The sequence below is a fragment of the Eptesicus fuscus genome, chromosome 2, assembly GCF_027574615.1.
Source record: "Eptesicus fuscus isolate TK198812 chromosome 2, DD_ASM_mEF_20220401, whole genome shotgun sequence".
Lineage (NCBI taxonomy): Eukaryota > Metazoa > Chordata > Mammalia > Chiroptera > Vespertilionidae > Eptesicus > Eptesicus fuscus.
In genome coordinates this window covers 15,874,465-15,902,029 of record NC_072474.1, presented here as the reverse complement: position 1 = coordinate 15,902,029, position 27,565 = coordinate 15,874,465, and the positions used below count along the sequence as shown (strand labels likewise).

The 27,565-nt window shown below is 39.9% G+C and overlaps 1 protein-coding gene across 2 annotated transcripts in view; it reads right to left on the bottom strand.

Moving 5' to 3' along the window:
• LOC103304517 (protein adenylyltransferase SelO-like) overlaps positions 1-27,565 on the bottom strand; it is a 76,309-nt gene that overhangs the window by 40,233 nt on the left and 8,511 nt on the right. For both annotated transcript variants that reach the window (XM_054725652.1, XM_054725656.1), the window contains exons 5-16: positions 24,907-24,971; positions 24,774-24,830; positions 24,554-24,652; positions 21,644-21,711; positions 16,867-16,954; positions 14,688-14,757; positions 13,271-13,343; positions 10,285-10,368; positions 9,498-9,627; positions 6,925-6,969; positions 6,735-6,816; positions 6,542-6,634 (exon numbers count right to left, since the gene is read on the bottom strand). In XM_054725652.1, coding sequence (XP_054581627.1) covers positions 6,542-6,634; positions 6,735-6,816; positions 6,925-6,969; positions 9,498-9,627; positions 10,285-10,368; positions 13,271-13,343; positions 14,688-14,757; positions 16,867-16,954; positions 21,644-21,711; positions 24,554-24,652; positions 24,774-24,830; positions 24,907-24,971 — 954 coding nt within the window. The remainder of the gene's footprint in view (positions 1-6,541; positions 6,635-6,734; positions 6,817-6,924; positions 6,970-9,497; positions 9,628-10,284; positions 10,369-13,270; positions 13,344-14,687; positions 14,758-16,866; positions 16,955-21,643; positions 21,712-24,553; positions 24,653-24,773; positions 24,831-24,906; positions 24,972-27,565) is intronic.

The following is a 27,565-nucleotide window of genomic DNA, read 5'->3' as shown; positions in this document are numbered from 1 at the left end:
AAGAAATACTATTATAATCCTACCTAATAAAATAGTAATATGCAAATTGACCGCACCTTCGCTACGCCCAAGCCACGCCCACCAGTCAAAGCCACACCCACCAGCCAATCAGGGCGAGTATGCAAATTACCCAACAAAGATGGTGGTTAATTTGCATACGCTGAGGGAGGGAGGAGTGAAGACTGAAGACAACTTAGAAGGAAGAGGGAGGAAAAGCGGAAAGCAAGGTGGCTGCCAGAGGGAAAGCCCAGGCGGGGCGGAGCGGGGTGGAGCGGGGCAGGCGGCAGCAGCGCGCGGGTGCAGGTGCGGCGGCTGCAACGGCGGCGGCAGCAGCAGCGCACTCGGCCGCAGCAGCCGCTTGCAGGATTCTTCCTGCAAATGGGCTACTAGTATATATATATATAATTCCAAAATTCTAATTCATAGACATCCATGTAATGACATGGTTTAAGAGAAATGAAAAATATACAAAGTTCTTACCAATAGAGATTACATACACATGAATACTTGTATTACCAAGTTTTCCTTTAAATATAGAATTCCCTTAAAATAATTTACTTTTAATAACTTAATTTGCAACTGCATTTTATTTAGTCATCTATTAGTCCATTTAACAAATACTTATGCAACATCAACTATTGTTAGGAATTTTATTAGGTGGGAAAGATAGCAGGTTTGCTCCCCGCCCCTGGTTGGGGTGGTTGTGGGAGGCAACCAGTCAATATGTCTCTCACATTGAGGTCTCTCTCTGTCTCTCTGTCTCTCTCTCTCTTTCTCTCCTCCCCTTCCCTCCCTCCCTTCCACTCTCTGAAAAGCAATGGAAAAAATATCCTCTGGCAAAGATTAACGAAAACAAAAGACATGATCCCTGTATTTAAGGAAAGTGTGTAAATATTCAATTCCATTTTAGAAATATATGTATTTATAAATATACTAGAGGCCCGCTGCACAAAATTCATGCGGGGGGGGGGTGTCCCTCAGCTCAGCCTTCACCCTCTCCAATCTGGGACCCCTTTGAGAGATGTCCGACTGCCTGTCACAATCCAGGACTGCTGGCTCCTAACCACTCGCCTGCCTGCCTGATTGGCCCTAACCGCTTCTGCCTGCCAGCCTGATCACCCCCTAACCACTCCCCTGCCAGCCTGATTGAAACCTAACTGCTCCCCTGCCAGCCCGATTGCCCCTAACTGGCCTCTCCTGCTGGCCTGGTCACCCCTAACTGTCCTCCCCTGCCAGCCTGGTCACTCCTAACTATTCTTTCCTACAGGCCTGGTTGCCCCCAACTTCCCACCCCTGCTGGCCTGGTAACCCCTAACTACCCTCCCTTGTCAGTCTGGTTACCCCTAACTGCCCTCCCCTGCTGGCCTGGTCACCCCAAACTGCCCTCCCCTGCAGGCCTGGTCGCCCCCAACTACCCTCCCATGCAGGCCTGGTCACCGCTAACTGCCCTCCCCTGCTGGCCTAGTCGCCCCCAACTGCCCTCCCCTGCAGGCCTGCTCCCCCCCAACTGTCCTCCCCTGCCAGCCCGGTCACCCCTAACTGCCCTCCCCTGCCAGCCCGGTCACCCCTAACTGCCCTCCCCTGCTGGCCTGGTCTCCCCTAACTGCCCTCCCCTGCAGGCCTGGGTCCCCCCCAACTGTCCTCCCCTGCAGGCCTTGTCGCCCTCAACTGCCCTCCCTTGCAGGCCAGGTTCCTCTCAGCTGCCCTCCCCTGCTGGCCTGATCGCCCACAACTGCCCTCCCCTGCTGGCCATCTTGTGGCAGCCATTTTGTGTCCACATAGGGGGGGCCATCTTGTGTATTGGAGTGATGGTCAATTTGCATATTACTCTTTTATTAGATAGGATTATATATGAGTGCTATAGAAATCTATATATATATATATAAAAGCTTAATATGCAAATTTTCCCCACAGGAGTTCAACCAGGAGACCGACTGCTCACTATGACATGCGCTGACCACCAGGAGGCGGTGCAGAAAGAAGGAAGGCCCCAGCCAGCAGCTGGAAGGCCCCGATCAGCCCTGATCGCCGACCAGGCCTAGGGACCCTACCCGTGCACAAATTTTATGCACTGGGCCTCTAGTACTCTAGTGTGTGTGTGTGTGTTTATGTATATATAAATATATATATATATATAAAGGATAAGGGAACACAAAAGAATGAGCAATTAGCTCTACCTAAAAGTCAGGGGGTTGAAAAGGTTTCATATTCCAAAGACAGAAATGAACTATTTAAATGATTAAAAGTGTAATGAGCTCTTCACAATTAAATTTTCCCAACTCTTAGTAATTTAACTATTGATATCTGTCAAAGACTTGAAGAAGTCACTTTAACATCACTCTGTCTCAGTTTTCTACACATTAAATGATAATTAGTTCTGATAGATTCATCATTAATAATTTTTTCAATTATATCAAAGATTCTTATTGGTTAACATTTTTCTGTATTTCCCACTGAATAGGTAGACATTTTTTAATTCAAATCATTCCTTGAAATGTAATTTAAGGCTATCCATGCCCATGAGAAAAATAATTTTTCTTATAATTACTATGGTCCATACCTATCTTTACAGTAACACTATGCTTCTTTTTCAAAGAACACTAGTTTAACTCTCATTTCCAACACTGACAGCTACTTTTGTTTGAAAATAGTTGTAAATGAGTGGTCAGAGCTGAACGAAGCCTCTAGTAATATAGTTTCGATCACGGCACCCTTTCCTTTAAACTCCATGTGGAGATCACGCTGAAAAAACTGAAGTCTGAAATCTCTACTGCTAGACAACATTATTGAGCACCGATGAGGTAGGCATTATTACTAATCCTATCTTATGGATGAAACAAGTGAGGGTGAGAGAAACTGAGAAACGTGTACAAGCTCACACAGCCTGTCAAAGGGGAACCCTGGATTGGAAGCACCTGCTCTGCTGCCAGGGCCAGCTCTCTCCAGTCACTACAGAATACTTCCCCCTAAACATACGCATGAAAAGGACTGTGAAAACTCCACAGGACTCTAATTCCAGCCTTACGACTTAGCCCAAGATACTTTCCTTTGGTGACTGCCTGGATCAAGGGACTGCGGGAAGAAGTGGTCCATCCTTTTTTTAAATGAAAAAGAGCTTGGGAATTACTAGGAGCGTGAACTCTGGGGAAAGCTGCCTGTGTTTGAATCCATCCAGACTTTTACTAGCTGTGTGACCTGGCGCTAGTTACCTAATCTCTCTATGCCTCCACTTCTTTATTGGTAAAACAGAGATCACAATGGTATTACCTTATATGTTATGTCACAGATTTTATATATAAAATGCTTAGAATAGTGTCTAGAACCTAATAAGGACTCAAATGTTAGCTATTACTGTTACTATATTATTAATAAATTTTTATTATTTTGTAAGGAGGAACCAAGATGGCGGCATAGTTAAACAACTAATCTGCTGCCTCACACAACAATTTCAAAAATACAACTAAAAGACAAAAACGTCTACCACCCAGAACCACGGGAAAGCTGGCTGAGTGGAAGATTTACAACTAAGAAGAGAAAGAAGCACAATCGCTGAAAAGCTGAGGTACGGAGGCACGCGAATCGGGCTGGCGGGCGGCTGGGTGCGCGGCTTTTCTTCAACCCGCAGGGAGACAAGCTCCCGATCACTCTGAAATCCAGTTTCTGGGGACACTCGGGGGACCCAGGCACCTACGGGGAGAAGCTGGACTCTCGGCCATCGGGTCGGAAAGTGAGAGTGACTTTTGCAGTGGTGCGCCCAGCAATCATTGTTTACTGCGCTGGAGCGCGGGGCGCAGGGACTTGGAAACGTGGAAAGGCAGAGACGGCTGATGGCAGCCATCGCCGTTGGCCACGCCCTAGCCTAGTGACGCCCTGAGACCCCACCCAGCCCTGAGGCCCCGGCTCCACACAGCGGCTTTTGCATATAAATGGCCTGTTCTGGAGCAGCTTAACCAACTGCAGCTCCAGTCAGACTGCTCCAAAACCGCCCAAGCAAAGGAGGAGAAAACTAGCCCTTGCTGTAGCTCCTGCTGGGGGACACACAGTACACAAGGGTACACCAAGAGTGTCCACCTCAAGTAACTGGGAGGCTGACCCGTTGAACCAATAGGACACCTAGTACACAAAACTACCCTACCAACTTAGGGAAGCAGAGAATATGAGAAGGCAAGGAAACAGATCACAAACCAAAGAAATGGAGGAGAACAAGCGACTGGACATAGAGTTCAAAACCACGGTTATAAGGTTTTTCAAGAATTTCATGGAAAAGGCCGATAAATTCAATGAGGTCCAACTAGAAATTAAACATACACTGACTGAGATAAAAAATATTATACAGAGACCCAAAAGCAGACTAGAGGATTGCAAGAATCAACTCAAAGATTTGGAATACAAAGAGGCCAAGGACACTCCTCCAGAGAAGCATGAAGAGAAGAGAATTCAGAAAGTTGAAGATAGTGTAAGAAGCCTCTGGGACAACTTCAAGCGAACCAACATCAGAATTATGGGGGTACCAGAAGAAGAGAGAGAGCAAGATGCTGAAAACCTATTTGAAGAAATAATGAATGAAAACTTCCCCCACCTGATGAAAGAAATAGACTTACAAGTCCAGGAAGCACACAGAACCCCAAACAAAAGGAATCCAAAGAGGACCACATCAAGACACATCATAATTAAAATGCCAAGAGCAAAAGACAAAGAGAGAATCTTACAAGCAGCAAGAGAAAAACAGTTCGTTACCTACAAGGGAGCTCCCATACGATTATCAGCTAATTTCTCAACAGAAACCATGCAGGCCAGACGGGAGTGGCAAGAAATATTCAAAGTGATGAATAGCAGGAACCTACAACCAAGACTACTCTACCCAGCAAAGTTATCATTCAGAATTGAAGGCCAGATAAAGAGCTTCACAGATAAGAAAAAGCTAAAGGAGTTCATCAACACCAACCCAGCATTATATGAAATGCTGAAAGGTATTCTTTAAAAAGAGGAAAAAGAAGAAGAAAGATAAAAATTATGAACAACAAATACATATCTATCAACAAGTGAATCTAAAAGTCAAGTGAATTAAAAATCTGAGGAACAGAATAAACTGGTGAACTTAATAGAATCAGGCATAGAATGGGAGTGGATTGATAATTCTCAGGGGTAAAGGGGTGTATGTGTGGGGAGTATGGGAAGAGACTGGACAAAAATCATACACCTATGGATAAGGACAGCGGGGGGGGAGGTAAGGGAAAAGGGGGGGGTAGGAACTGGGTGGTGGGGAGATATGTGGGGAAAAAGGAGAAACAATTGTAATCTGAACAATAAAGATTCATTAAAATAAAAAAAATAAAATAAATAAATAAATAAATAAATAAATAAATAAATTTTTATTATTTTGTAAAACATTTACTATAATGCCTATCCCAGAATAAACTGTCAACAACAGTGAGTTCTCAATAAGTACATGTTGAATGAGTGCATAAATGAGGCTGAATATCTTCTGAATTATAAAAAGATAACATTATAGAGAATGTCATGAAAGATAATGAAGAAATTAAAATTTAAAAAAGTAAGACTAGGTTTTAATCTCAACAATGATAAAAACAATAACTGTAATATATAAGACTGAGACCTTAAAAATAGATATGTTTCTAAAAATACATAATAAATAGAAATCTTCTGGCAATACCCATATTATTCCATAAATAATATATTCTATGTATTATAATTGAAATGAAAAGGCAACATATATGCTTTTTTTTTGTTAATCCTCACTTGATATTTTTCCATTGATTTTTTTTTTTTTAGAGAGTGGAGAGACACATCAATTGGTTGCCTCCCACATGTGCCCCGACCAGGTACGTGTCCTTGACTGGAATCGAACCCAGGACCCTTCAGTCCACAGGCCGATGCTCTATCCATTGAGCCAAATCAGCTAGGGCAGCAACATATATTTTTAAAAGTGAATTAAGTGCAGCCACTTTGAAAACAGTTTAAAATTTAAACAAATTTACTAAACCATCCAGCAATTCCACTCCTAGAATATACACAAGGGAAATGAAACATATGTTCACACAAAAACTTGTACACAAATGTACAGAGCAATATTTATTCAAAACACCCAAAGATGGAAATGGTCCTAATGCATCAGTAAAATATGGTATGTCTATACAATGAAATAAAGAGGCAAGAACTACTGATACAAGTTACAACATGAATGAGCCTCAAAATATGCAAAGTGAAGAAGGCAGATGCAAAAGACCACATATTGTATGATTCCATTGATAGGAAATGTCTAGAAAGTGAAAACCATGAGACATAGAAAATAAATTAGTAGTTGCTGGGAGCTGGGCGTAGGAGCAAAGACTGACTGCAAGTGGGCACAAAGGACCAAGGTGTGATGGAATTGTTCCAAAATTGCATTGTGATAACTGCACAAATATGTAAATTAGTTAAAAATCACTGAATTGTATACTTAAGGTGAGTGAAATTTTATGGAATATAAATTATACCTCAATAATCCAGTTAAAAAAAGCCAAATGTCACTAATGAATACCTGAGGAATGTTGAGCTCCTGTAACTGGCTTTGAGTAATCTCACTGAGTTGCCGAAATGTCATTGTAAAATCAGCTTCTGTCTTTTCCATGAGCTAATGAAAATAAGTATATTTATCAATCTCAGCTCTTTGAGAAGATGCTAATTAATAATTCAAATGTTAATCAGAAAAAGAGATTAAATGATAAACTCACATGTAAGAGAAATGCAATTAAATCATCATCACCTTTCCTTTCTCCAAGTAGTCCCAATTTGGCTTTGAACAATTCTCTAAATCTAAAAGAAGAAATGTCAATTTAATATGTTATTAAAATTCTCACTATTTTAAGACTTGTCCTCAAACCAACCAGGATGCTTTAACATCTGCATTCAAAAAGGACAAACCTTGTGTAATAGAGAACAGGATATCCCTCAAGAATCTGAGCGGCACTATAGAAAGAAAAAAAGAACAGTTAAACCTTGACTTAAAATTATCATTTTTTAACATGTTTTTTATTGATTTCAGAGAGGAAAGGAGAGGGAGAGATAGAAACATTAATGATGAGAGAGAATCATTGATCGGCTGCCTCCTGCATGCGCCCCCACTGGGCATGTGCCCTTGACTGGAATCGAACCCGGGACCCTTACAGTCCGAAGGCCAAGGCTCTATCCACTAAGCCAAACCAGCTAGGGCTAAAATTAGCATTCTTGAATTACATTTTACAAGAACAAAGAGAACCTTCTCAGGTATTAAATAACATTAGATTATGTGCTACTGATTCTTGTTTAGTGATTTAATTATATATCATACTAGAGGAGGGGGTGGTTCCCTCAGCCCGACCTGCACCCTCTCGCAATCTGGGACTGCAGGCTCCTAACTGCTCGCCTGCCTGCCTGCCTGATTGCCCCTAACCACTCTGCCTGCCTGCCTGATTTCCCCTAATCACTCTGCCTGCCTGCCTGATTGCCCCTAACCACCTCTGCCTTGGCCCCTGCCACCACAGCTTCGTCAGGAAGGACATCCGGAAGGTTCGGCTATCCGGTCTAATTAGCATATTATACTTTTATTATTATAGATCATAGAGAAAATTATCAATACAAATTTATTGTCTCAAAGATTTGGATATAGTATAAATCACACCATGTCATTCCTGAAATACTACTATATATAATTAGATTACAGGATAAATGTTGATATAAATGTGTGTTTTTTGGTATATTTTTAAAATCATCTTAGGCTAAACATAATTCATTAGAAGCAACTTACCCAACACAATATTTTACTTGTCTGAAAGTATGAACATATAGTGAAATATTTCATAAAAATATAAAAATTCGAGTTTTTAACCTTAAGCCCATCTTTAAACAAACAGTTTCTATTTCTTAACATTCTCACATGTATCTTCAGTTACATAAAAACTCAACACATTCTGGAGCTCTGTTCGCTTTACCTTCCCGATCTCATCTACAACGCTTCCCCTTGCTCATTCTACTGCAATCGTCTTGCTGTTCCTTAGCCCACCCACCCACCCCCGCCCACACACACACACACACACACACACACACACACACACACACACACACACACACACTCCCTCCCACCTCAGGGCCTTTCACAGGCTACCCCCTTGCCTGTAGATACCTGCATAGTTTGCTCCTGTTACTCCTTCGAGCCTTTACTCAAGTTCTTTGCTGACCGTCCTCTTAAAACTGCAAACCTTCTTCCCCCCACCTATGCTCCCTGCCCAATGCTTTATTTTTCTCTATAGCATTTATCTCCTTCTAATATGTTATAGAACTTATTTGCTCTGTTTATTGACTGTCTCTCCCACCAAAAGTAAGCACTATCAGGGCACAATTATTGTGCTGTTTTATTCAGTGCTATCCCCTTAGCACTTACAACAGTGTCTGGCACATACTGAGCACCTCAATAAATATTTGTTGAATGACTGAATGAACTCTGCAGAACTAAAGAGATATAAAATTAATAGAGACAAGGGTGGGATAAAGGCTGCTTAATGAATATCATTTTATATCACTTTGATTTTTCATTATCTGACTATATTACCAATATAGTTTTTAATTAATTAATTAATTAAGAAAACCATGTATGGATATAAACTTTTTAAAATCTTTATTGTAGTAATTTTTTGCTACCTGGGATTAATAAAATAACTATATGTCGGAAGTGCCCAGCTAGCTCAGTCGGTAGAGCATGAGACTCTTAATAAAATAACTATATGCCTTGTCTTCCATTTGGGATTTTGTACTGTAAATTTTTGATTGTGGGGGTGGAGAGGAGAGTATAAAACAAAATATGTTTTATCTTCTAGCAAATACATTGGAGACACAGAAATAAATAAATTGTGGTCCCTGCCCTCAAGAAATTCAATGTCCAGTGGTAGATCAACAAAATCCTAACATAATCCGGGACCGGTGGCTGCTTCAGGCCCTCACTCTTAAGGTAAAGCAAGGCTATGCCATAAAGAATCCTTAACACGTTTTGAATAGCAGATTTTACCAAACATATTCTTTGATCACAAAAATATGGACATATTAAGTCCACCTACTTAGAAATTAAGAAAGAGTGATCAATAACTCTTAAATCAAAGAAGAAATAAACTAAAATTTCACATCTAAAAAGCAATAAATATAAAAACAACTTATCCTGATAACTATGGAAAAAAGCCAAAAGTGAATTAGAGAAAAATATAGAGTTTGAAATGCTGTCATTATTAAAGACTAAATAATAAGCTGGTTTTCAAAATGTCACTTTCTTGTCAAAGATGATCATTTTTTCCCCAGTAAGGGGCATGCAGGAGACAGCCGATCAATGATTCTCTCTCATCATTGATGTTTCTATCTCTCTCCCTTTCCCTTCCTCTCCCTTCCTTTCTGAAATCAATAAAAATAAAAAATGATTATTTTACAAATATATTTTCACACAGATTTAATTAGTAGGTTTAGGATTTACTCACAGCTGCTTTTGCCCTGGATCCAGTAATGGGTTTAGAGCTTGTAACAACTTATTCAAATTAAACATCCCAATATTGGCCTGATTTCCTATTTTATATCTTCTTTCCTCATCAGATGTGTTTGGCACAAAATCTGTTTAAAACAAAAATACTATCTTCATATAGTAAGGATAATGACAATGTTTTCTTCATATATAAACTTAATAAATTTCTATTTATTAGGTAAAGCTTTTTCTGACATTAACCATTTAACTCAAAAGTAATATAAATATTTAATGTCCATACACATGAAAATATTTTATAATATGAATATTTGCCTAATAGATGAATATATTTCTAATATACAAGAATTTTCAGGTCATCAAATACAGAATTCAAACTCCAACTCAAGTAGTATGTTGTCCACAAAGCCCGCTCTCATCCTTCCAGTGTCAAGTATTATATTAGTGTTACCTCCATTTTATAGGTTAGTAAGTGAGAGATTAAGTAACTTGTCCAAGGGCACAGAGCCATTAAGGGTCAGATGCCCGAAACCAAACTCACGTCTGACAACATATTCCCTACTGTCCTTCAGGTCATCTTCACTAACATGTGATTCTTTAAGGGCAGAAGTTACAAGGAACTCATTTTTGTATCTCTATAGCACCTAGAAGATTGAGTACAACACAAAACTACCATTCTTCAAATGATCCCAATTCTTTTACTACCCCATCATTGTATTAGCTGTAACAGTTTATCTAAAATAAACTTGTGAATAAGGTATTTATATATACATATAAATCATACATACCTGGGTTATAGGCTTCCATAAAACCAAATGGACCATAGTCAATTGTAATGGACAACAAACTGAAGTTATCAGTATTACAAACACCTAAAACAACAAAAATTTCCAAAAACATGATAAAATAACAAAAGCATTTTTTAACTGTATAAAATTTTCCAGAATGGAAAAGGTCATGGAAATGCATTTGTTTTAGAAAGAAGCAAAATTTAATTATCAATTGAAAAGTTTAATTAAAGAAGACAAATAGTTTTATATTAAAACTATATTTTAAAAATAAATTTAGCCTTTTGTTTTATACTCCTCTGTCCCCAAAGATTTCCAATAATTTAGTCCCAAGAAATAAAACTTCCTCTTATTTACTCTCAATTTCTAGCAGTTGTTTAAAATATATGTTATATGGGAGTGGGGTGGGGGGGGGGGCAATGGTAAGATATGTACACATATAATACCTTAATTAAAAAATTGAAAAAAAAATAAAAATAAACAAAAATAAATAAAAAAAAAAATAAAATACATGTTATTTGGAATGGAACTGAGACTAGTAAAGGAATAAAATTAATTTTCAAAGGCTGTGAGAAGGGGGAAAGATGAAAATGTGGATACCCACCCCCATTAACAGTACTGAGTGGCAGACCACGAGCAGTGCGGGAGGTAGGGCGAGAAAGACCTCTTAGATGCAGGGCTCATGAATGGGGGCTGAGTGTGGGACAGGAGGAAGCCATGGACACACCAGCCTAATACAGGTTCTTGTGCATGGTGGCACCGTGTTCAATAGAGAGGGTTTCAACCTTTTTCAGAGGAAGATGGTTCTGTTCATCAAAATGTTAAATGTACAGACTCTCTAACCCAGCAATTCCACTTTTAGGGGTTTACCTTAAAAAACTATTTTCGAGCCTGGCCTCAGAGGCTCAGTGGTTGAGCGTCAAACCAGGAGGCCACAATTCAATGCCCGATCAGGGCACATGACTCAGTTGTGGGCTCGATCTCAGTGAGGGGAGTGCAGGAGGCAGCCAATGATTCCCTCTCGTCATTGATGTTTTTATCTCTTTCTCCCTCTCCCTTCCTCTATGAAATCAACAAAATATTGCATTAAAAAATTTTTAAAAACTCATCTTTGTATTCTCAAACTTCCTCTTATTTACTCTCAATTTCTAGCAGTTGCATGGTGGTCACTGCAAGACAGTTCATAATAGCAAAAACTCTGAAACACCTACCCTGTTTCCCATCCAGCCCTAAGAAAGATACAAAGATCGTGTGAAAATTAAAGCCAGTTTTAAGAAGTTTTGCAAGCCAACTTCAAGAAGTTCTACAATGTGGAGTCCTCCTTTGGTATTTATCTAGAGACCTTAGTATATACAGAACTTGCTTTTCAGTTATTCATAGTTCAGGCAGATATTCCTTGCAATACCACCCTGATGTTTTTGTAGGAGACATATGAATATCATCAACATAGTCTAGAAAACTTGATATGAAATGGTTAATAATGATTATTCTAGAGAATGGAACTCAAAATTACCTATATTTTAAATTCTTTACCATAAGCAGGTAATCCTATATAATAAAAGCCTAATATGCTAAGTGTCTGGTTGTCGAGTCATCCATTCAACCAATCAAAGCATAATATGCTAATGATATGCTAAGACCACTCAACCGCTCACTATGACATGCACTGACCACCAGGGGGCAGACGCTCTGACTGGTAGGTTAGCTTGCTGCTGGGGCCCAGCCAATTGGGACTGAACGAGACAGGCCAGACACACCCTAGAGCCCTCTTGTGGTCCCTCCCCAGCTGGCCAACCTCCCACATACCTCCCTGGCCCTGATCGTGCACTGGTGGGGCCCCTCAGCCTGGCCTACGCCCTCTCGCAATCTGGGACCCCTTGGGGGATGTCAGAGAGCAGGTTTCGGCCCAATCCCGCAGGCCAGGCCGAGGGACACCACTCATAAACAAATTCGTGCAACAGGCCTCTAGTACTTTTATAATTAAGACTTTAAAATAACTCTCTATCCCTCTCCCTTTCTCTCTGTAAAAAATCAATAAAATATATTTTTTTAAAAAGACTTTAAAAAATACCTTTAAGGAAATCTAAATATATACTCATAAGGTCATTCTTATTCTATTTTGTGTACACTATTCAATTCAAAACCATTTTAACATGAGAAAATTGTTTCTCTGTTGCTAAAAACAAACTCATCCTATATAATAAAACCCTAGTATGCAAATCGACTGAATGGCAGAACAACTGGTCACTATGATGTGCATTGACCACCAGGGGGCAGACGCTCAATGCCCCCCCCCCATCGCCCTGCCCACCAGTCGCCCCACAGATGGCCCTGATCATCGGCCAGGCCTAGGGACTGTACCCTATATATTGGGAACAGTCTCTTAAGATTTAAAAATTAAAACCTGGCAAGGCTACTCTAACACTGAAAAAATAAGATGATGCAGTGATGACATGCATGGACTCTGACTTGCACATTTTGTGGTCAGCCCTGATTCTGACAGTTATAACTGTGTGACAAAGCCAACTACTTAACTTCTCTCTGCTTCAGTTTTTCCACCCATAAGATGGGAAAATGGTACTACTGCCTCAGAAGGATCATGTTATGTACTACTTTTTATAATCAGGGCAAAAAAAATGTAGCTGCCCATACAACAGCAAGATGCCTTTCACCTGTATGGAAAGTATGGTCACTGGTGCATGCAGCATCCCGGATTGTAAGAGGGATGTCTGACTGCCAGTTTAGGCTTGATATCCCCCTTGGGGTCCCGGATTGCGAGAGGGCACAGGCCAGCCTGAGGGGAGTCCCCCCGCCACCCCCACCCCCCGCCGTGCATGAATTTCGTGCACAAGGCCTCTAGTATGTTATAAATGTTAAGAAGCCCATCGGCAGGAATATTTTGAAATACATAAAAAAAGAAGTCTTCTGCCTCTACAGATTAATTCTACTTTCTCATCAGAGAGTGAAACATTAATAGATAACTTACCATGAGCAAAACCAATAGACATCCACAGAGCAATAAGTTGTGCCGTCTCAGATACCACAATGGAAAAAAATTCCTAAAGAAATTTTTCAGATTTTATAAAGGCTGGCCAACAGATGACTAAAGAAATAGAAATTATATATGGAAGAACATAAAATTATTCAATTAGAAATAATATATAAAAGGCTCATACACAGCATGATGACCAGGCTTTCTCCATGTCCAATAAAAAAAGGAAAATGTGCCCTGGCCAGTGTTGCTAAGTGGTTGGAGCGTGGCTCATACACCAGAGGGCCTCAGGTTCAATTCCCAGTCAAGTGCATGTATTTGGGTTGCAGGTTCGATCCCCAGCCAGGGTGCAGGAGGCAACCGATGGATGTCTTTTACATTGATTTTTATTTTTCTCTCTCTCTCTCTCTCTCTCTCAATCTCTCAATCTCTCTCTCTCTCTCACTCTCTCTCTCTCTCTCTCTCTTCCCTCTCTCTGTCTCTTCCCCTTCCTTTCTTCCTCAGTCTCTCTAGAGAGCAACAGGAAAAATATCCTTGGGTAAAGATTAACAAAAAAAGGAAAAAGCATCAGAATTCAGCACAAGGGAGATAAATGTAAGTGAAGTGAATTATTAAACTTTAAAATGAGTCACCAAGAAAAACAATGGATTCTCTTCTCTGTGACTCTTAAAAGAATAAAAATTTTTTCACAAAAATAGAAAATCACATTTTCCTATTATATTTACTTTAGAACTACCATTTTAGAAATATCTAATGGGTGAGAAAAAGACTATATGTGATCAACTTATGAATGCTTCTCAAAAAATAATGTATACAGCCCTAGCCGGTTTGACTCAGTGGATAGAGCATCAGCCTGCAGACCAAAGGGTCCTGGGTTCGATTCTGGTCAAGGTCATGAACCTTGGTTGTCTCCTTGTGGAAGGATTAACAACAACAACAAAAATGTATACAGTTAGGATGTAGTAGCACCTATTCTTTTCTTCTAGATAACTTTCAAAGGAAACAGCTTTCTTATCTATGCCTTGTTTATGAAGGGGTTCATCTTATCTTCCTCTAATAAAATGTTCATGATGCTCTATATTTCCTTGCCTAACTGAATTTTTTTAAGTCCTAAGGTGTAACCACTAATGTGGGCAGCCAATGAGAGAAAGCAAAAGTATTGCTCTTTCTCTTTAAAAACATACCACAGCCCAGACAGTGTTGCTCAGTGGTTGAGTATTGACCTATGAACCAAGAGGTCATGGTTTGATTCCTGGTCAGGGCACATGCCTAGGTTTCGGCCTCGATCCCCAGTGGGGATGTGCAGGAGGTAGCCGATCAATGATTCTCTCGTCATTGATGCTTCTATCTCTCTTTTCCTCTTCCTTCTCTGAAATCAATAAAAATATTTTTTTAAAAAATAAAAACTTACCACATATCTATTAGGCTCTTTGATATCTACTGAGGGGAAATGTTCCTGTATGATGAAATCTAATAATGTCCTGGAGATTAAAAGGAGATAGCATCAGTGTTCCTCAGAATACAGTATTGAATATCCAATCACCTAAATCCACCCTTGCAATTCATTAATTCATTAGATTCCACACTTAAAATTTTATTTTATTTAAAAAATTTTTGTTAATCCTCACCTGAGGATATTTTTCCATTGATTTTTAGGGAGAATAGAAGAAAGAGGGAAAGACAGAGAGAAACATCGATGTGAGAGAAACACATTGATTGGTAGCCTCCTGCATGAGCCCCGACCAGGGCCCAGGCCAGGGAGGAGCCTGTAACCAAGGTACATGTCCTTGACTGGAATGAAACCCAGGACCCTTGGTCTGCAGGCTGACACTCTACCCCCTGGGCCAAACCGGCTAGGGCTCACACTTAAAATTTTTTTAATTAAAATCCAAAAACAGAAATAGAGAAATATTTCCTCAATATTAATCAAAGCTGGAACTATGTTTCTAACATCATATTAGATTCTATCTTATTATGTTACAAATTCAGATTAACTCAATAAACATCCATGGAATATCTACAAGTCCTGTGCAAGTGATAGGAAGAAGAAGGATAAGACTGAGATCCAGCCCTCAAAAAGCATATAGTTGATTAGAGGATAACATATAAAAAATAATGACATTATAGCACAATGCATGCTATAATGGAAATATATACGAAGTATAAAAACAACAGAACAGCCCGCCGGAGTGGCTCAGTTGGTTGAGTACAAAGGGCTGCTGGTTTGATTCCCAGTCAGGCCACATACCTGGGTTTCAGGTTTGATCCCCAGTTGGGGAGCACACTGAAGGCAGCCAACTGATGTTTGTTTTTTTTTTCTCTCTCTCTCTCTCTCCCTCCTTTCTCTTCCTCTCTCCCTTCCTCTCTCTAAGTCCTCAGGTCAGGATTAAAAACAACAACAACAAAACAGTAGGGGACTAACTACGTGTGGAGGTCACATAGGTTTCACAAATGAGATGAGAAAAATCTGGCCAATGTTTGAAGTTAAAATATTTAAGTTACATATGTATCATGCTTTTTTACTCTCATTCTTAACACATTGCAGACAGGGATCATGAGAATTCTTGTGTTTTCTATTCTAAGGCTTGTGGCCAATCACGCGAATACTTTAAAAAGGTATTAGCTTGTAAGAACATGTAATAAATAACTTCAAAATGCAATGGGTATTTAATTTAAAAGCGTGCCTTTAACATTTATGTAAAACATTTTTTTGTACTCATTCAACAGAAACTTACCTGGCCACTGGGTAAAGCTAGCAATAAAACTACTTAGTCCGCAATGTGTTAAATAATTCCTCTAGTTAGTCGACTAATCGTGTTATTGCATTGCATAAGAAAGAATAAAAAAAATTAGAGATTGTAAATATTATTTGAGAATTACTAAAACCCAGTCAAAACAACAGGTGTGATTTAATCATTAAATAACTTTAATAAGAATCTATGTGTCAAGAATTGTTTCAGGCATTTCGGGAACAAAAAGGTATATATAGTCATGTTAGCCAGTGGAGGCATTTTAAGGATGAAGTGGTCACCAATGTACATCAAATGTCAGAGAGAGAAGTGAAATATAACTGAGGTATGACCACCAGATGGAACAATTTCAGTGGTATGATGAATCCAAATAGAAGTGATCCCAAAAAATAAATTGAAAGTTAGAAATAATACCCAATGAGAACAGACAACTCTCAATGAGCCGAGATGACTATGAACTCAGTGAACATGTGCTAAAGTAGGAAACTCAGGAAGCTTCTGGACAAGACAGCAGAGTAGGTAAAATGCGGTACTCAGAACGTCTCACAACCACATCAAAATTACCACTAAACTACAGAACAACCATCACTTAGAGCTGCCTGAAACCTAGCTGAACCAAAGTCCTATAGCTGAGGGTATGAAGAAGTCACGGTGAGACAGACAGGAGGGATGGACACACAGAACGGGCTGATCCCACACCACATATGGCAGTCAATAAATTCTTGCTTGCTTTTTTCCCCGCCCATCCCCCGCCCTTGCCCACACACACAAATTAACTTCCCAACACATAAATAAGCATTTTTAATTGTCTTCTAACACTTAAAAATCTCTTTTTCTAACCTTAGTAAATCCAGTTCACCATAATGAGTCAAAATTTCTAATGATCCGATTCTAAACCATGATTTTGCAACGCGAAGCACTACTGCACCTGCAAAAGAAACATTTATTTCAGCAAAAACTATTTCAAACTATGCAAACATAACCTAAATGCTTTTCTTAAGAAATAAAATTATTTTAATATAAAAGAATTATCTGTATTGGAAAAACAATTAACTTATACCCTGGGAAGGATCAAGGATTTTTTTCTTTATTTTTTTAAGCCTGAATCAGTTAGAATGTTAGGAGCCACGAAACTTTTTGAAATACCGAGGCTCTGACCTAGCTAAAGACTGCTCAGTTAAATCACTAGGCTCCCAACATCAAAATCCCACTGACTCCTCAATTGTGAGTTAGTGAATTATTGAGTTACTAGTGGCCCAGCACATGAAATTCGTGCACATAAAAAGGGAATTAATTAAAGGGGGCAGGGATGCAAACCTCACGTCCAGGCCCGTTGCCGGGTTGGGGACGCGAGCCTCGCGTCCAGAGCCCATTGATGGGGTGAGGACTCGAGCCTCACGTCCCAGGGCCCGTTGCCTAGGTTGAGGACATGAGCCTCATGTCTCCTGGCTGGCGCAGGGGGTAGGGATGCAGCCTGCTGGTTGGTTGTTACATGATGGCATCCCGACAAATTTGCATATTATCCTATTATAAGTATAGATTTCTATGGCATAGTCCCAACAAGTGCTTTTCATTTGTGTAACTAACTGAAAATTAACTTCAATAAATAAATGTTTGCATATGTTCTAACTATGAATACACTGAAGAAATAAAGTGAATCTATGCATTTTGTATTTGGGTTTGTTTGTAATCCTGTATTACTGCCTTCTGTTTTGATTATAGACATTAGTAATACAATTAATAAATAGAATTCATGTTTCTTGCTTTTAGGAAATGCTGTACTTACATGTGCTTAGATATCAAGATGAAGTCTATCCAAGGGGCTCCTGGTCTGTTGTGCTGTTCTTCAATAGACTTCCTGCTCCCTGGGCCTTTGTGCTGGTCTCCGCTGCTCTACCTGCCTCACACCCTCTTCACCCCACACTGAAATCGTTCCTAATCTTATACTCAAGATCAATTCCCAACCCTGGGCGGGTAGCTCAGTTGGTTAGAGCATCATCCCGATACACCAAGGTTGCGGTTTTGATCTCCAGTCAGGGTACATACAAGAATCAACCAATGGATGCATAAATAAGTAGAACAACAAATCTATGTTTCTCTCTCTAAAAATCAATAGATTTTAAAAACATATTTTAAAAGATAATTCCCACTTCCTCCATAAAGCTAAAATGATCCCTCTATTATTGACTTCAGATCTTTTATTGTTCATCTGTTTCATGTATCTAAGACTTTTCTCTATGGAGACTAAACTTCTTAAGACCAGGACTATGATATATACTTACTGTTCCTGGACCACCTAGAGCAGTGGTTCTCAACCTTTCTAATGCCGCGACCCTTTAATAGAGTTCCTCATGTTGTGGTGACCCCCAACCAAAAAATTATTTTCGTTGCTACTGCATAACTGTAATTTTACTACTGTTATGAATCGTAATGTAAAGATCGGTGTTTTCCGATGGTCTTAGGCTCTACAGCAGCGGTTCTCAACCTGTGGGTCGCGAGCCACAGGTTGAGAACCACTAGTAGGGTCGGTTGAGAACCGCTGCTGTAGAGCCTAAGACCATCGGAAAACACCGATCTTTACATTACGATTCATAACAGTAGCAAAATTAGAGTTATGCAGTAGCAACGAAAATAATTTTTTGGTTGGAGGTCACCACAACATGAGGAACTCTATTAAAGGGTCGCGGCATTAGAAAGGTTGAGAACCACTGCCCTAGAGTTTAGTCTAATGGTAGGCACAGAAAAAGGGTCAATTAGTATTTTCTGGATTGACTGAATTACCATATAGTCAAAATGTATTCACAATATTAATCTAGACATTTATTTTCATGTGGGGTTTTTTGAGCAATAAAAATGTAGTCACTTAGAAACCATAAGAGCTCATTAAGTTATCCTAATTTCTATTTAATGAATAGGCATTGAATCACTGAATGTTAGCACTAAAAGACACAAAATGTATCATCTAATCTAACAGCCTTATTTTAGATAAGAGAAACAGGGCCAGAATGTAACTTACTCCAAGTCACAAATCAATTCCCACAGAGCTGGTCACATATTCTGTTTGCCTGTCCAGCACTTTTCTCAATATACCACAGTGGCTGCTGGGCAAATAGCATAAAAGCACAATATGTGTATATATGTGAACATTTAGATATGGAAATTCTAGTAATGGCCTAAAAAGGAGAAATAAGATTGTGGTTTGGAATTCAGATTAACAATATATATAAGTACAGCCACAGAAATAAGTAGTGTTGTTTCCATCATATGAACAGTCTGTGGTTGGACTCTCATTTCCAATCACCATTTACAAAAAGACCTACATAGTTGTTACAGGCTTGTGTGCAATAATGTCCGATTTTTATCCAAATGAAATTAAAGGGGAGAGATACCATAAAAACACATAAGCCTTGCCCAGTCAGTGTGGCTCAGTCGTTGAGTATTCACCCATGAACCAAGAGGTCACCAGTTCGATCCAGTCAGGGTACATGTCCATGTTGCAGGTTTGATCCCCAGTAGGGGGCGTGCAAGGGGCAGCATATAGATGTTTCTGTCTCATGGATGTTTCTATCTCTCTGTCACTCTCCCTTCCCCCCCCCCCTCAAATCAATAAAAACATTTTAAAATCTATACTAATAATAGAGGAATATGCAAACTGTCCAGGATGCCATCACAGTAACAGTAAAAACCAGCAGGCTGCCTGGGGCGACAAGGCCAACAGGGGTGTTAGTGAAGGACGACCAAACGACTGAACAGCAGGCTGCGTGGGGCGACCAGGCCGGCAGGGGGAGCAGTTAGAGGTGACCAGGCCGGCAGAGGGGGCAGTTAGGGGCAACCAGGCTGGCGGGGGGTGTTGGGGGGGCAGTTAGGGGCGATCAGGCAGGCAGGTAGGTGAGCAATTAGGAGCCAGCGGTCCCAGATTGTGAGAGGGATGTCCGACTGCCGGTTTAGGCCTGATCCAGATTGGATCTAAACCGGAAGTCAGACATCCCCCGAGGGGTCCCGGATTGGAGAGGGTGCAGGCTGGGCTGAGGGGACCCCCTATGCACAAATTTCATGCACCGGGCCTCTAGTATATATATAACCCTTAATTCATTTAAGCATGAATACTTTGGGAGGGTTTTTTTTTTTTTTTAATGAAAAGCCTATCAAAACATATTATACACTAAGTATAAAGAACATAAAATGTGCTCTGGTGCCCTAGTCGGTTTGGCTCAGTGGATAGAGCATCGGCTTGTGTACTGAAGGGTCCCAGGCTCCATTCTGGTCAAAGGCACATGCCCAGGTTGCAGGCTCGATCCCAGTGTGGGGTGTGCAGGAGGCAGCCAATCAATGATTCTCTCTCACCACTAGTGTTTCTATCTTTCACTCCCTCTCCCTTTCTCTCTGAAATCAAAAATATATATATTTTTTTAAATGTGCTCTGGTGAATCACTATGAACCTCAGTAAAAATGCTGCCCTGTGATGCAGTGACCCAATAAAGCATGGAAGGCTGTCAGTAGGGCTTGGTAGCTCTGCCTTTTAAGCAGTTAAATGTTTATTATCGATTTTTAGGTCCCCTTTCTCCCCAAAGATTCAGAGTCAAATTTCTTACTCTCTCCCTTTTTGCTGTTCTACAGCACACTTTCTCATCCCCTTTCTAATTTTTTTTTCTTCTAACCTACTTAAGGTTGAGGAAAAAGTTAATTGAACTTATTGGAAGTACACATGAAGTAAGAGCAGCCAGGCTGTAAGGAAAGGTCCGAGGGCTCTCCTAGGAGGAAAGTGTACGAACTTGCATGTACTAGCTTTGTAACATTTTGTCAAGTGTCCATAAACATTTTTTGTTCACTTCCCAGATGTTTGCTGTTCGAAATGGATGGATTAGTGATGTAAGAATGTGGGGAAGGAAATTCTATTATAATATAATAATGCTAAAATATCTGGAAGAACTAGGGGTCATTCTTCAAGAAGACTGAAAAGATGTCCAATATCTATTTTAAGAACTTAGTCTTGCACCTCTATGTTCATTGCAGTGCAATTTACAATAGCCAAGACCTGGAAGCAGCCCAAGCATAATCAGTAGATGAGTGGATAAAAAAGCTGTGGTACATTTACATATGGAATACTAAACTGTACAAAAGAATGAAATCTCACCCTTTGCAACACCATGGAAGGACCTGGAGAGTATTATGTCAAGTGAAATAAGCAAGTCAGAGAAAGACAAATATCATATGATTTCACTTATATGTGGAATCTAATATCAAAATAAAATAACAAACAAAAAGAAACAGATTAGATAGAAAACAGACTGACAGCTGTCAGAAGGAAGGGAGGTTGTGGGGCTAAAAAAGGTGAAAGGATCAAGAAGAAAAAAAAACGTCATAGACGCAGACAACAAGGGGGTAAAGGGGTGGGGGAGGTAGAAAAGGGTAAAGGGAAGATAAATAGCGATGGAAGGAGACTTGACTTTGGGTAATGAACACACAGCACAACATACAGATGATGTATTATAGAATTGTACACCTGAAACCAATACAATTTTATTAATCAATGTCACCCAAAGAAAGTAAATAAAAAAGTTTAAAAAAAAAAGAACTTAGTCGAATTTTATACAAGTAATCTGAACACTGGTATTACCTCGTTCTTTCACAATGCTTCCATTGTAGAACTGATCTCTCCACACTTCATCATCACTTACAACTAGGCTGGAACGTAAGATAATCAAACAATTAAAGTTACACTTTAACTGCAAGCAAGCTATCAAGAAGCACCTAAAGCCCTAGCTGGCTTTGCTCAGTGGTTAGAGCATCAGCCCATAGACTGAAGGGCAACGGGTTCTATTGTGGACAAGGGCACATACCTCAATTGCAAGTTCAATGGCTCGATCCCCAGCCCTGGTCAGGGTGCGTGCGGGAGGCAACTAGTCGATGTGTCTCTCTCACATCTATGTTTCTCTCTCTCTGTCTCTCCCCCTCCCTTCCACTCTCTCTAAAAATAAATGGATACTGGCACAATAACAGGCAGATAAATCAATGGAACAGAACAGAGAACCCAGAAATTTACTCAAGCCACTACGCTCAATTAATATTTGACAAAGGAGGCAAGAGCACACAATGGAGCCAAGACAGTCTCTTCAATAAATGGTGCTGGGAAAATTGGACAGCTACATGCAAAAAAATGAAACTAGACCACCAACTTACACCACATATAGGAATAAACTTAAAATGGATAAAATACTTAAATGTAAAACTTGAAACCATAAAAGTCCTAGAAGAAACCATAGGCACCAAAATCTCAGCCATCTCTCATAGCAATATGTTTACTGATACATCTCCTAGGAAAATGGAAACTAAGGAGAAAATAAACAAATAGGACTACATTAAAATGAAAAGCTTCTGCACTGCATAAGGAACCATCAACAAAATAACAAGAAAGCCCACTGCATGGGAGAACATATTTGCCAATGACACATCCGATAAGGGGTTAATCTTCAAAATATATAGGGAACTCATACAACTTAACAAAAGGAAGACAAACAATCCAATTTAAAAATGGGCAAAGGACATAAATAGACACTTTTTGAAAGTGGACATACAGAAAGCCAAGAGACATATGAAAACATGCTCCAAGTCACTAATCATCCGAGAGATGCAAATCAAAACAACGAGGTACCATCTCACACCTGTCAGAATGGCTATCATCAACAAATCAACAAACAACAAATGTTGGTGAAATTGTGGAGAAAAGGGAACCCTAGTACAATGCTGGGAATGCAGACTGGTGCAGCCATTATGTAAAACAGAATGGAGTTTCCTGAAAAAATTAAAAACGGAACTCCCATTTGACCCAGTAATCCCCCTTCTAGGAATACACCCTAGGAAACCCAAAACACTCATCAGAAAGAATATATGCACCCCTAGGTTCATAGCAGTGCAATTCACCATAGCTAAGATTTGGAAATAGCCTAAGTGCCCATCAGTAGATGAGTGGATTAAAAAGCTGTGGTATGCCCTAGCTGGTTTGGCTCAGTGGCTAGAATGTCGGACTTCGGACTGAAGGGTCCTGGATTTGATTCGGGTCAAGGGCACATGCCCGGGTTGTGGGCTTGATCCCCAGTAGGAGGCATGCAGGAGGTAGCCGATCAATGATTCTCTCTCATCATTGATGTTTCTATCTCTCTCTCCCTCTCCCTTCCTCTCTGAAATCAATAAAATAATAATATATATACATATATATATATTTTAAAAAGCTGTGGTATGTTAGAGAGTGGGAATTTTTGAGCACTACTGAGGCCGTGGACTATGCCCCAGATAGAGATGTCAGTGCTGACACTAGGCCAAGCCTTGAGATATGGTCTCATGGCCCCTTCCCAGCACGTAGCCTTCTTTCATAGAACACTGTCAGCTTTCTGGAGAACAGGATGACCCTGTGAATAACATGGTCGTCACTGGCATGATCCTGACGTTGCTTGGGAAAAACTGTTTTGTCTTGGGTTACTTGTTCTGCAAAAACAGGATGTGGTTAATGTGCTTAAAAGCGGTCCTACACAAAGGGTCTCTGCTGCTCTCTGGTCTCCCTGCGTGGAGAATGGCAGAGCAGTCGCTGGGTCGTCCGGCCGCCCGGCTAATAAAGGCTCCCTAAATTTTAATTTGGTCCGGGCTCCAGTGGTCGTTCACTCGCATCCGCTCCACAACATGGTACATTTACACCATGGAATACTACCCAGCAATAAAAAAGAAAGAACTCTTACCATCCTCAACAACATGGATGGACCTGGAGAGTATTATGCTAAGCGAAATAAGCCAGTCAGAGAAAGATAAATATCACATGATCTCACTCATATGTGGACTCAAATGAATCAAATAAACTGATGATCAAAAATAGCCCTAGAGACAGAGAAGCATGAACAGACTGTTGAACCTTAGAGGGAAGGAAGGGGAGGGTGGGTGGGAAGAGATCAACCAATGAACTTGTATGCATATATGCATAACCGGGGACTCGGACAAGGGGATGGTGAGGGCCTGGGGGAGGTGGGGTGGGGATGGGAGCGGGCTGGAAGAGATTAATGGGGGAATAAGGAGGACCTTCAACAATAAAGATTTTAAATATAAATAAAATAAAATACATAAATTGAAAAAAATCAAGGGGGAAAAAATATCCTGGGGTGGGGATTAACAACAAACAAACAAACAAAGAAGCACCTAAAACTGCCCTGGCTGGTGTTTCTCAGCCCACACACCAAAGGGTCTAGGGTTCAATTTTGAGTCAAGGGAACGTACCTGGGTTTCAGGTTTGATCCCCACCCCATCAGGGCACGTGTCTCTCTCACATCGATGTTTCTCTGTTTTTCTCTCCCCTCCCTCCTTCCTTTCCCCTCTCTCTAAAAATCAATGGGGAAAACATCCTCAGGTGAGGATTAACAAAAAACAACAACACCTAAAACTATAAGAAACTATAAGCAGAAACTTATCTGCTCAATTTACTAACATATTTCCGGAGATAACATGATCCAGTCCAGAAAGTTAGCTTCAAGGAAAGAGGAGTTACCTTGCAGCTCTGCTGGTTGGAATTCCAAGATAGTACATAGCCTCACTACACAAAAATTCTCTCACTGAGGAACGCAGCACAGCTCTGCCATCACCATTTCTACGGGAAATAAGATGAAAAGATTTTCAATGATAAAGACAACATCAGTTTTAATTTAGATAAGTAAATACACACACACACACACACACACACACACAAAAAAACCAACAAAAAACTGTACCGGGAGTATGGGGTCTTTCCTGAGCCTTTTAATTGAAGTTCCCACTTTTCACCCATCCTTCAAAAAATATATAAGTATTAGAAAATTCATGTAAATATTTAGCAGAAAAGCTATTCAAGAAAACATGTGGTACCTGTTCATGTAAATTCCAATAAGATGGGCTCTTCCATCCCCAAGCTGATCTGCCCATATTCCAAACTAAAAGGGAAATAGGAAAACCATTATGTTTATTAATCCCTATTAGTTTTTATAGTAATTTTATAGCCAAGGCTATTTCATCAAAATTGAGAATGAGCTCTCGGGCTGACATGAGGCAGCAGCGGTGGCCTGCTCTCCGAGTCTCCCAAGGGCGACAAGAAGAAGAGAGATGCTGGAAAGCCGGCCAAGAGAGACAAAGCCCACGTGAAGAAGTTGAGGGGCAAGGCCAAATAGAAGAAGTGGTCCAGGCCGAAACCGGTTTGGCTCAGTGGATAGAGCGTCGGCCTGCGAACTGAAAGGTCCCAGGTTCGATTCCGGTCAAGGGCATGTACCTTGGTTGCGGACACATCCCCAGTAGGGGGTGTGCAAGAGGCAGCTGATCGATGTTTCTAACTCTCTATCCCTCTCTCTTCCTCTCTGTAATAAAAAATCAATAAAATATAAAAAAAAAAAAGAAGAAGAAGAAGTGGTCCAAAGGCAAAGTTTGGGACAAGCTCAATAACCTGGTCTCGTTTGACAAAACAACATATGACACACTCTGTAAGGAAGTTCCCAATGACAAGCTTATTATCCCAGCTGTGGTCTCGGAGAGACGGAAGATTCTCGGCTCTTTGACCAGGGCAGCCCTTCAGGAGCTCCTTAGTAAAGGACTTATTAAACTAGCCTCAAAGCACGAAGCTCAAATAATTTACACCAGAAACACCGGAGGTGAGGATGCCTCAGCTGCTGGAGAAGATGCAAGAGCAATAGGTCTCACTGACTGTACATTTTGAAAAATAAAACTTTATTAAGTAAAAAAATTTTTGAGAATGATGTATTTTAAAGATTACAATAGTCAACAACCCTAATAAAAGTGAAACTAAAATTCAATCAATAAAACATAAGTGAGCCGAAACCGGTTTGGCTCAGTGTATAGAGCATCGGCCTCGGACTGGGGGGTCCCAGGTTCGATTCCGGTCAAGGGCATGTACCTTGGTTGCGGGCACATCCCCAGTGGGGGGTGTGCAGGAGGCAGCTGATCGATGTTTCTCTCTCATCGATGTTTCTAACTCTCTATCCCTCTCCCTTCCTTTCTGTAAAAAATCAATAAAATATATTAAAATAAATAAATAAATAAAAAATAAAACATAAGTGAAATTTATTTTAAAAATATAAATTTAAGACATATAATCAATTTCTTTTCATCTTATAGCTGAGTTTAAATTTGTTAGGTGTAGAAAACTTAGAACTGATCTATTTAATTCCGTAATATGAACTAGGAACAATTTCTTAGTAGAAAAATTTCCTATACTGTACATTTGCAATATAAAATCAGGAACACACTTGTAGCTGAAAAGTTGCTTTTGAACTTGCATGATAAGTTGTTTCCAAACCTTTCTGTTAAAATTTGTTCGTGGTTGTTCAACTCCTAGTTATGCCACAACTAATTGTGGAATTTGTTTGAGTTACTTAATCTCACTGAGACTGACCTTTCATTTCTGTAAAATGGAATAACCCTTGTTGTAAGAATTATCACTAATACAGGGATGGGCAAAAGTAGGTTTATAATTGTTTGTATGGAAAATAATACAACAATTAATAAATAATAATACAAGAATAAACTCTGTGGGGGGGCCAAAGGGGAGTAAGTAATACTTTAATCAATAAAGTAAATTTAAAAATAAATAAAAACAAAACAAAAAAGAATAAACTGTTTCACATACAATTGTAAACTTTTACCCATTTCCTGATATGCAAAATGCCATGTACTATGTCCGACATTCTCAAGTGTTCAAAAGATGTTAATTATTATTATTGCCAACAATTATTGCTAATTCAGATGTCACTCCATTCTCCACATAGAAGTTACTTCCACCAGAAAACTTTTTCTAAATTTCTGGGACTAGGAGGGAGGTCCTATAAATTGCCATAACTCCTATACTTACCCATATCACAACTTAATGTTACTGGAATTTGTTTAGTTTTCTACCCCTTCCCCCAAAGTATTAGCAATTTGAGCAAAGGGAACAGATATTATTCACCATCATAGTTCCTGTCATTTAAAAGGAGTTATATAAACAGCTGTGGAATATTTAAACAATATTTACAGTTCTAGAAGAAAAATATGAAATTGAGAAGAAAAAAAATGTGTCCAGTAATTTAATTTTTTATCTTAACTAGGAATGGGCCACCATTTACTAATTTTAGCTGTGGAATATGTCTAAAAGCACAAGTCTGAGAGGTGCTCTCAGCATATTCTGGAAAGTTCTAAAGTTGCCAATATGTTAGGTATATCCCACACCATGAAAGGTAAGCAGAAAGAATGGTGAACCCAAAGCTAGGAGTGAAATCGGGAAACAGGAATTATTAATAAAAGAGAAAGCACTGCCCTGGCTGGCATAGCTCAGTGAGTTGGATACCGTCACATGCACAGAAAAGTTGCTGGGTTCGATTCCAGGTCAGGGTACATGCCAGGGTTTCAGGCTTGATCCCCAGTGGGGGGCATGAAGGAGGCAGCTGATTGATGTTTCATTCTCATATTAATGCTTCTCTCTCTCTCTCTCAAAATCAATAAAAATACTTTTTATAAAAAAGAGAGAAAGCATTAACTGAAC